This window comes from Hordeum vulgare, chromosome 3H (assembly GCF_904849725.1).
Source record: "Hordeum vulgare subsp. vulgare chromosome 3H, MorexV3_pseudomolecules_assembly, whole genome shotgun sequence".
In the NCBI taxonomy this organism is placed as follows: domain Eukaryota; kingdom Viridiplantae; phylum Streptophyta; class Magnoliopsida; order Poales; family Poaceae; genus Hordeum; species Hordeum vulgare.
Genome location: NC_058520.1, coordinates 76,208,993 through 76,219,006, shown reverse-complemented (window position 1 = coordinate 76,219,006; position 10,014 = coordinate 76,208,993). Strand labels below are relative to the sequence as shown.

Sequence of the window (10,014 nt, the reverse complement as noted above, 5' to 3'; positions counted from 1 at the left end):
GAGAGAAGAGGAGAGAGAAGGGAAGCGGACTCTTCGTGAAGAGCGAGCTCTAGCACGTGCTCCTAGGTGCTTTATGAGGATGAAACGTGGACCATATATGATAAAAGTAGTACTTTTTTATAGCTAACTATTGCACAAGCTGACTATTAAGATGGGCTATAAGACTGTTTATAGCCGGCAGTTGGTATATTTTTAACCATGCTCTAAGGGCTTGCACCGCACGTTCGTGCGGTATACTCACCGAACAGCACATCGTAGTAGATTGGAGTCGTACCGTCCTAGAAGGCAGTGCCGCCGCCGTCGCCGCCACCGCCACCCCCTATCCCTCCGCATCCCACGAGCGTCGCCGCCCACAGCGCCCCTGCTGTCTCCACTCCGCACGCAATCTCTCTCCACTCGGTTTTAAGGTATGAGCTCTTGTTCATCCACGGGCTAGTTAAACCCTACCGATCTCCACGATTTCTGGGTGCACCGAGCGCGCGCCCGGCGCAGCATCTAGATCCGCCCTCGTTGCTTAATCTCGGTGCCTGATGATTTACCAGTCGGTGCAGGGGAACATGGCGAGGCTGGTGTCGTCTTCCCTCGTCAGGGGGCTCGTGCGGTCGTGCCGCGCGTCCAGCACGGCGGTAAGTTCATAGTTCAGAAATTTTCCCCATTTTGTTGCCCAACTGATCCGCGCTCAGATCGAATCCCAAAATCCCCAAATTGCTGTCAGGTTCATTGGGACCTGGCAGGCTATTCAGTTCACTCGTCTACAGTTACATAAATTTAATATTATATTCATTTGTGCCATCTCTCTAAGTGATACTCCCTCAGTCCCAAAATAAGTGTCTTAAGCTTAGTATAACTTTATACTAGAGCTAGTATAAAGTTGATTAGAGCTATCATGATGACCCCTGGTTTCCACTTTTTTTTTTCATGAATATCATGTCTAGAGATGAGAATCTGGTTGGCCCGTTTATTTTATCAAAGATCCTTATGTGTAGAGTTGAGATCATTTCAGCATTTGCCATGACAATTTGTGCTATAAGCTGGCCGTTATTAGGTCTGAATGAATGTTATGGATGCTATAGTTCCCTACCAGATAGTCTCCTGTAAATGTGTTTTATTTGAATGGGATGTATATGCAACATGTTTAATGGCTGATGCCTTCACGTAGAGTGGTTCGTTGAGGCTGGAACAATTTCCTGGTTCTGAACTTTATAATTCTACGAACTGGTGGTTTTGTTTCATTTTAAATGGAACAGTGGCTATGAGCCTTGAAGAAGGTTACATGTTTAGTTTCAGCGTAGTGGCCAGTTCTTTTCACCCAGTTTCTGGGCATCTATTGTCCTTTTGCTCCTTTCTTACGTTGTATAGAAATTGCAAGCTTTGTTTTGCTTCCATTTTATCAAAAAACCAACCAATGTTGAACTATCAACTTTTGGCAAGCAAATCAGGTAATTTCTGTTGTGATGTTGATCTCATGTTCTTATAATGACCTTATTTTGCATCATAACTGGAAAAGCAGGCTGTGTCACGACCAGCTTTCCAACAGTTCATGACCTATTCATCAGGAATCAGTGGTGATTCTAACGTGAATGGGGGCACAAGTACAACTCGAGTAACTGCTGATTCTGATACACATCAAGATTTCCAGCCTACAAGCAAAGATTCTGACATGTCTTTGCAAGACATCGTTGCTCAGGTATTTATATGCACACATGAGCTTCAGAACATTTAGATTCAAGCACTTGAAATGTAACAAAAATAGGCATGGCATGACAATTGCAGAACTTAATGTTGTGTCATGCTTTTTCTGCTGTTCATTAATTTTCTTACTGAAATCTTTGCCAGGATATCAAGGAGAATCCAGTCATCATTTACATGAAGGGTCATCCTCAAGCTCCCAGGTGTGGATTCAGTGCACTGGCAGTTAAGGTCCTCCAGCAATATGGTAAGCTATATCTCAGTACCAGCTGTTAGTCAATTGTGCCTCTGAAATCCCCATATCATATCTTGTCTATTGCAGGCGTCTCTATCACTAGTAGAGATATTCTGACTAATATGAAGCTCAAGGAGAGTGTCAAAGCTTACAGGTAAGTGGCTAATCATAACCTCCTTGATGATGTACTTTTAGTTTTAGATGGAAGACAACTGTCTCAAAAAGGGAAAAGGGAACTAGCCATGTGTAGTACGCGAGATTCTGCATCATGGGAATAGGGTATGAGATGATGTGCTGAAGAAAATATTTTAGTATGGTTAGATTTAGCTTCAATGGATGATAAACCTACAGAATATGATTTTGATTACGTTAGTTGGAGGCTTTACTTCGAACAGATTTGCCCCAAAACATGCTGCGTGCACTTGATTACAACATTGCGGAGCTCTACTTAATGTTCATCTTTCAAGTTTCTATTTTATTCAGTTTCATTCATGTGCATCATGGACAAAATGACAAATGGGTAATCTAACACCTGGTGCTAAGATGCCAGAATTGTGAATTATGAATCTTTTAATGCTATTATTACTTAAAGCTACTGTTTGTTTGTGCAGTATTTCTTGATGGGTATTATTACTTAAAGCTACTTTTTGTTTGCGCAGTATCTCTTGATGGGTTTACTATTACTTAGAGCTACTGTCTGTTTGTGCAGTAATTGGCCTACCTTTCCGCAAATATTTATCAACGGAGAGTTTGTTGGGGGATCTGACATCATTTTAAGCATGCACCAGGTAAATGAACCGATCATAACTATTTCGTTCAACGTGTGTATGCAGCTGAGCTTCACTTAGTGGTTGACTTGTTCTCTCAATTTTCTTCAGAAAGGTGAACTTAAGGAGTTACTTGGTGATTCCGCACAAAAGGGCGAGCAAGACAGTACCCAGTGAAACAAGCTACAGCATGTTAGCATTTGCATGGAGATGGATGCTTCCTCTCTGAGTACTCTTTTACTCTGATGCTCTTCCTGTGGTGTTCTGTTGTCTTGACGCAGGATTTCATCATCGTGTTGCCAGCCATGATGGAAACCCCTTGGTTCCAAGAGCATCCAACTCTTCGTTTCATGACAAATAAATGCCACTTTTTCAATATTGTTTCTTTTTACATTGTAATAGTCAGGTGCTCTTTTTTGCATTCTACTCTAGGCTCTGTTTGAGCCGCAGTAATAAATGATTAGGCTGTTACATATACTTATGGACTCCCTTAGCCAGGAGGGGGTGGCATTTGCGAACGATTTCACTGGCATTTTTAGTTGTGAGGGGTGACAGTTTCTTCATAGCGACATGGATACTTAAGTATGCTATTTCTCTATTCCGCAAAGTTAATTTTGTTTGTGTAATCACCTGTTTCCACCGCGAGCACAATCGTTTTAAGGCTTGTGGGGTTGAATTGTCTGAATTCAGGACTCAACTGTGTAATGCATCTTGCTCGTATAAACTTGCAGCATAAACCTGCCCGAGTCGAATATCAAGGTAGTGACATTTCCGTTGAGGGCGGATTTTATGCATTCGAGTACATGTGCACATGATTGTTTGAAATAATCAAAGCAGGTGTTTTTTTTTTTTGGAAATTCTGAAAAAAAATTATGGATACGTATTGTTGGATCTAGTGTAACACTCAAAGACTTATGCGAAACATAATCTAAACAGAAGCATCTAAAACAGCCAGGTCTCAAAAAGATAACCAAAACAACATGTAAATGTGATCAATTAAAAAAAATTGTTCTGTAAATACCATCCACAAAATATATTCAGAAAAAAGGTTGAAGGTTGAAATGTGAAAACCGAACCAGGACTCTCCTTTTTTATGGTACAAATAACTTTTCTTGTTGCACTGTAACTTCGACTCTCTGCTATGTAACCCTCCTGGGTTTGCTATCAACAATGTAACTTGTCTATCTTATGTATGATTGTTTTTCTCTAACAACAAGGCAAACTGTCATCATGTGAATGAAACTTGCCACTGAGGGGGTCATTGCCTTTACAATACGTATATATGTCTCATTAAGCACGTGTGACGGTGTGAGGCGTTGGTGCTGTTTTGATTCGTGCACAAGTGAAATAATCAGTTCAGTAGGAAAAATGATAGAATACATTGAAACAAAAAATATCACCGGTAACCAAAACCAAACTGATCACAATGTCTCCGACTTTGGATGAAAACACATACCAAATTTATGGAAATCTCAAGAGTACCAAGATTCAGTAAAGCATGTCTGCATATGAAATGCCAAGCTAAGACATGACCGTATACCCAAAGCCCAAGTTGGCTATCCAACCATTTTATCACTCAATTTCGGCACAACCACAGGTACTTATATTATTTAGACGCCGCTACAACGAGCCCTTTTCAAGGCATCTCTTCATTCAATCAAGTTGACGAGGAACTGCCAAGTTCCAAGCTTGCCGTAAGCCACTTGACGACTTCGTCCATCTCCTCTGGAACGGTATAGTGCCCGAGCCTTCAAAGGAGAGATCAATCAGCACAAGAAAAAAATCGCAACATTCAAGGGGAATAAAGAAGGCAGCAAACCTGCTGTAGGACTTGAATTCCACATTTGCAAACCCGGTTGACTTAAGTGCATCAGCAGATCTCTCTCCATGTTTGTAGAGGACCACATCATCAGCTGCAAAAAATTGATAACAGTCACAGTTTACAGATGGCGTCTGCATAACTAAATATAAATAAAGGACTTAAAACAAGTTATCAAGACACCTGGTACAAAGACCTATATGTTTTGCTAACTCGTTTTCGGTTGATGCCCATAGAAACTTTGAGGCATGCATCAACTTATATAAGAAAATTGCTTATCACATTTTTGCATCTTGAAACTAGCATTAGCTAATCTGAGGCATGCCACATGGCAACTCAGCTACTAAGAGCCAGACACTATCAAGCTTAGCTGCTTAGGCAATGAAAAAAATAGAGCAAACAACTTTCTGGTGACACTAGGTTTAAAGGGGAAATTAACTGTTCATATACTCCCTCCGTCCCAAGATAAGTGTTGCGAATTTAGCACTAAGTTAATACAAATATTGTACTAAAGCAGCGACACTTATTTTGGGACAGAGGGAGTACTTAATAAGCAACTCAATTCTGTTTTATCCACCGCAAAGAAGCAACTTCAGGTAAAAACAAGTGTGTAGCTACAAGCCTACAACCGTTCTAAATGTTTCGTAAACAATAAAGAAAGATGTTTCTGGTTTGAAGTACACAGATCACTAGCTCCGCAAAAAGGGCAGAATGTTAAACGCGCATCGTGGAGAAATACAGTGTGCTGAATGCTATCACTAACAGTAAGGTGTTTATATTTCAGTATTACAAAACAAAAAAACTGAAAATCATGAAGATATGGACCTTTTCCATGACAAAGCATAAGAGGTAATGATGAAGCCTTCTGTGCAGCCTCCTGTGAGCTCTCAATTTTGTTCTTCAATGACCTGAGGTGACCACACGTCACAAAGTGGATCAGCCGCAAGGAAGCAGTTCCAGTGAAACTTGTGCACATAAACATACCAGCACAAACCTGGCACATGGGAGCCAGCCACTGAGACCAACAGCCACACTTAGGTTTACAGGGTATGGATTGCCATTTCCATATTTTCCATGAGCAAAGCAAGTACCGGAGTAAAGCGCAGTAGCAGCACCCATACTAAAGCCACCAACACCAAGCTTGACTGCGATGATTAATGTAAAACTTTTAGTGATGAACAAGACCCTGGTAGAGTCCATTCTATTGAATTATCAACATATGAGAACAAAATAGCTTGGTTCTTGGGAAATATGCATGACCTTTACAAGCATCTAGAGATGTAAAAAAAATGCTAACGGACAAACAGATAATAACGAGGAATGTCTTTTCATATCTGGTGTGTGCTTGATAAGAACGCGTTTAAAGAAAGTAGACAAACGGAAATTGACGCGGAACCATACTGTCTGCAGGTTCGGTAGACAATAAATTTGCAACATGTGCAGCTGAGGAATCCAGCCCCTCAACATCATCAGGAGAATCTTCTGAAAGATCAGCAACGTCAAACCCTGTGATCCCAGAAAAAGACAAAACCATATCAGCACACACCTATCAAAACAAATAGCTATGCCAAAAGGAGTTAGCACGATACATCCAAGAGATAAATAAGAAAATTCACATGTTACAGAACATACATGCAGTAGATGGGAATCCACCAAAAATTGCCACGGGCCTCGTAGGTGCAGTTGGGCAAATCCATTTTATCTGAAGCGGTAGCAAATCAGAGAATCATAAAGACTTCCAATAGGAACATACTTGAAAACTGAACTCTAGATCCTAACTTACATTAGGAAGGGGAAGAGTTTCCAACAGTTGAGACCAGCTGCAAATATAACATAACATCAATTATGTCTGTTGGTTTATCTAAAAATAATTTTTAATGGTGATGCGTAGTTTTAAATTAGAGCTGGTCTAGCGCGTGATACACCCACGTCATGTTCCGCTCAGCTTGCTCTCCATGATGTAAATGACACGCCGGCAGCAACATCAGAAGGCGTGGAGACGGGTCACACAGCTGAACGAAAAATCCAAATGTCCACGCCCCATAAACCCCTTTTAAACAATTTCAAGAATAGCACACCGTTTCTTTGAAATCATGCTAGCACAGAGGATACCTTTCTTGCCAATAAAAATGCAGTAATTTATGCCAAAACAAGTGTATTTAATGAACATTCAGCAATGGTGACTATGCCGTCCGAGACAGTAGAAAATATTATACTCCCTCCGATCCATATTAGCGAGTGTATTTAGTACAACTTTGTACTAAATCAGCGACAATTAATATGGATCGGAGGGAGTAACAGATTTTAATCCATTGATCATTGAAAATGTGGCGTAGATATCTATTCACCCAAAAAGATGATTCAGGAGATCGGTATCATCAGCTTACATGTTTATTGGGAAGGGAGATTGATTTCCACAAACCGCTATCACAAACAGAAGGACAGTGAGATGGTTCCGTGCCGCATTCTATCTAAAGTACAGTTGGTTGAGAGACATGGAGAACATACACGAGATTCATCGAAAAATTCAGTACGAACAGACAGGACGTCCGATATCTGTGAATCCATGAATGCATCCAGACAAGCTGAACCTGGAAGGAAAGAAGGGGGAAAGGGCGGTTGCGTACCTGGCTCCATTGTCGCCGAGGCCGTGAAGCCAGACGATGGTGGCCTTGTGCGCCCCCTTGGGCCTCACCACATGCGTCCTCCCGTACTCGAACGGCCGCTTCGCACCTGCAAGCCACCCACCGTCCCGCCCAGCACATCAAAGCCGGCGCATCAAACGAACGAGGGGCACAAATCACAATGAATCAGAGGCATAATACGTACCGGCCGCGACGGAGCTGGCGCCGCCGAAGCTCATCCCGCGAACAGTCGCCGCCGCCGCCGTCCCTCCTCTCCTGCTGGCGACCACGCTCGCCAACGCCACGAATCCAATGGCCTGGGCAGCAAACGGGTTAATAAAAGCGAAGCGCGAGTGCGTGCGTGCGTGCGTGCGTACGAGGGAGGGATGGGGAAGAGAAAGGAGGGATTTGGGCGGCGGAAAGGGGAGCGTCTTTTCTCTTATGGGAGTGAGTGCGGGGGGGGGGGGGGGGGGGGGATGGAATCGAATCTACGGGAGAGATTGCTGCCGGTGCCAGGACAGGGGTGAGGGGGCCCAGGGGGGCACCACACGGCCCGCGCTTGCCTCCCAGTCCCAGTGCTCCACCACCACCACTGCACTGCGCCACCTGAGCGCGCGTGATGGGGGTGGCAGGCACGCCCAGGAATGGAACAGTGGCAAGCTACAGGACTCGGGAGAGAAAAGTAGCCGACCGCGCGCCTGGGGGTGGGGGTGGCGGTGGCGGGGAGGAGGGAGGAGGTGGATCGGGGCTGCGAACCTCTCGGCCGGCGGCGACGCGATTCGGCGGAGCTGAGGACGAGGGAAGCAGCGAGCGGGTGTTGTTGCGAGGCGCCGGGCGATGCGATGGGAGCTCAGCTCGTATCGTCCGGATCTTTCTCCTCGGTTCTCCTTCGGAGCGGCAGCGGTGTGGGGTTTCCTCTTTCTCGTTTTTTTTATATCAAACCCACTTTATAGATTATGGCATAATATCCATACAAATAGCATCCTGGATACATTTCGGGGACACACCACACCAAACGCGACACTCTAGCTGATTACAAGATCGAGCTAACAGATGTGTAGCAACATTCTGCTCCCTACGCACATGAAAGATAGAACAACTAGTGAACAAAGTCTTAAGTTGCTTAATGTCCTGAATCACAGAACCACAAATAGATCGATCTTGGTCCAGTAAGTTGACACGCCGGACAACTGTCAAGCAATCAGAACCAAGACTTCCTGAATTTCTTCACTCAATGCAAATTGCAATCCTCTCTGAATTGCAATGGCCTCCGCTAACTCAGGAAGGATCACATCAGGAACACCAATACCATAACAAACGATGCAAGAACCTAAATGTTCTCGCATCACCACACCTGCCCCCATGCTCTTGTCATGTGTAAAAATGACAGCATCAACGTTAATCATCACCTTACCTGTCGGCGGCGGAACCGAGGATGCTGTTGTAGAGGGTTCACGCCTATGGTTGGTAGAAGTAATGTACAAATGCTGCACTATCATGTCAACATAAGCTTTAACTTTCAGAGCCACACTAGTAGGATGCTGAGTAATATTTTCTTCTCGTAGTTTATTTCTAGCATCCCAAATATGCCAACACGTGACTGCAAGAACTGTGGCAGAAAGGTCATCGCAACTTGCCAAAAACTCAAAGATCCATGTTTTGCAATTTTTGAATCCTTTCCGACAAAGATGCAAGTTGAAGTAGGCTTTAACATCAGACCAACCCGCTTTTGCATAAGGACAAAATAGCAATGCATGTTCTATGTGCTCATCTGCAGAACAATGGACACAAACCTTAGAAGCAGGGATATGTCGTCGGTGAAGTTGCATTCCTGATGGCAAGCAATCATGAGCGAATCTCCAAATACTTATCAACATCTTTCCCGGAGCCTTGATTGCCCAAATTTTGTTCCATGAAATAGTTTCACATTGTAGATTAGAAGACAAACCACGACCTGACATGCTGCGGGATATGATCATCTTTGTCACCCTTGCCAAATGATAGGCAGATCGGACCGAGTATGTACCAGAACGTGTATGTGGCCATGCCACAAAGTCAGTGTCCCCAAACCGACTGATGGGAAGTTGTAGAACTTGATCCGCAATCGATTCCTCAAAGACAGATCAGACTAGTTGAGTATTCCAAGTGAGGCCATCACCAGCAAAGAGCGAATTAACCTTCTGTCCAGCCGATATAGGAGTCAGCAGATGTAAAAACTGTGGATTGACACCAGGAATCCAATGATCATCCTGAATCCTAATGGAAGCGCCGTTACCCACACCCCATCGGACACCTTTCTTGACAAGCTACATGCCATGAAGAATACTTCACCAAGTATAGGAAGCAGACCGTGGACATTTTGCGCTCCAGAAATCTGTATTTGGGAAATAACGTCCCTTAAGGACACGAGCACATAATGTATTTGGTTCTGTGATTAGCCGCCAGCATTGCTTGCCTAACATAGCTTGATTGAACATACTCATATCTCTGAAACCAAGTCCACCCATAGATTTCGGACATGGCAACCAGTCCCATGAACGCCAATGCATCTTTCGATTACCATCAGCAAAACCCCACCACTGATTCACAATATTTCTCCTCATTTGCTCGCAAGTACCAATGGGAAGATGGAAACAACTCATAATGTATGTTGGAATCGCCTGAATCACAGATTTTAAAAGAATCTCCACTCCTTTCCTAGACAATGGTCTATCAGACATTCCATTGATACGCTTCCACATGCGATCATACAAAAATTTGAAAGTCATAGTAGGTGATCGCCCCACTTCTGTTGGCATGCCAAGATAAGAATCTTGTAGAGACTCATTGAAAACACGAAGGATATGTTTAACCTCATTCTTGATCACCTCCGGACAACCA

The 10,014-nt window shown here is 43.6% G+C and overlaps 2 protein-coding genes across 3 annotated transcripts; one reads left to right on the top strand and one right to left on the bottom strand.

The window, feature by feature from the left end:
- The first annotated feature begins 203 nt into the window (after nt 1-203).
- Nucleotides 204-3,317, top strand: LOC123443036 (monothiol glutaredoxin-S4, mitochondrial). 2 transcript variants are annotated; one of them, XM_045119258.1, is made up of 7 exons: nt 204-407; nt 543-626; nt 1,511-1,687; nt 1,837-1,936; nt 2,012-2,078; nt 2,634-2,712; nt 2,803-3,317. In XM_045119258.1, exons 2-7 carry the CDS (start codon nt 558-560, stop codon nt 2,866-2,868), a joined length of 558 nt encoding a protein of 185 aa, XP_044975193.1. In that variant the 5' UTR covers nt 204-407; nt 543-557; the 3' UTR covers nt 2,869-3,317. The 2 variants fall into 2 exon arrangements, with proteins under 2 accessions (XP_044975193.1, XP_044975194.1); XM_045119259.1 differs by having other exon boundaries at nt 215-407; nt 552-626.
- Nucleotides 3,318-4,128: 811 nt separating this feature from the next.
- Nucleotides 4,129-8,007, bottom strand: LOC123443037 (acyl-protein thioesterase 1 homolog 1). Its single transcript, XM_045119261.1, has 10 exons — nt 7,891-8,007; nt 7,340-7,451; nt 7,138-7,243; nt 6,294-6,330; nt 6,143-6,212; nt 5,912-6,016; nt 5,505-5,655; nt 5,336-5,418; nt 4,511-4,604; nt 4,129-4,439 (listed from the first exon to the last, which is right to left on the bottom strand). Exons 2-10 carry the CDS (start codon nt 7,371-7,373, stop codon nt 4,349-4,351), a joined length of 771 nt encoding a protein of 256 aa, XP_044975196.1. The 5' UTR covers nt 7,374-7,451; nt 7,891-8,007; the 3' UTR covers nt 4,129-4,348.
- Between the last annotated feature and the right edge of the window lie 2,007 nt (nt 8,008-10,014).

What these genes read in the sequence shown, in the direction of transcription:
- LOC123443036 (XM_045119258.1), top strand. Translation starts at nt 558, where the DNA reads ATGGCGAGGCTGGTGTCGTCTTCCCTCGTCAGGGGGCTCGTGCGGTCG. An exon ending in GCCGCGCGTCCAGCACGGCG is followed by an intron (nt 627 to 1,510) that starts GTAAGTTCATAG and finishes CTGGAAAAGCAG; the next exon opens with GCTGTGTCACGACCAGCTTT. An exon ending in GAGAGTGTCAAAGCTTACAG is followed by an intron (nt 2,079 to 2,633) that starts GTAAGTGGCTAA and finishes CTGTTTGTGCAG; the next exon opens with TAATTGGCCTACCTTTCCGC.
- LOC123443037 (XM_045119261.1), bottom strand. Translation starts at nt 7,373, where the DNA reads ATGAGCTTCGGCGGCGCCAGCTCCGTCGCGGCCG. An exon ending in TGGATTCCCATCTACTGCAT is followed by an intron (nt 6,017 to 6,142) that starts GTATGTTCTGTA and finishes CTGGGATCACAG; the next exon opens with GGTTTGACGTTGCTGATCTT. An exon ending in GTCTACCGAACCTGCAGACA is followed by an intron (nt 5,656 to 5,911) that starts GTATGGTTCCGC and finishes TAATCATCGCAG; the next exon opens with TCAAGCTTGGTGTTGGTGGC.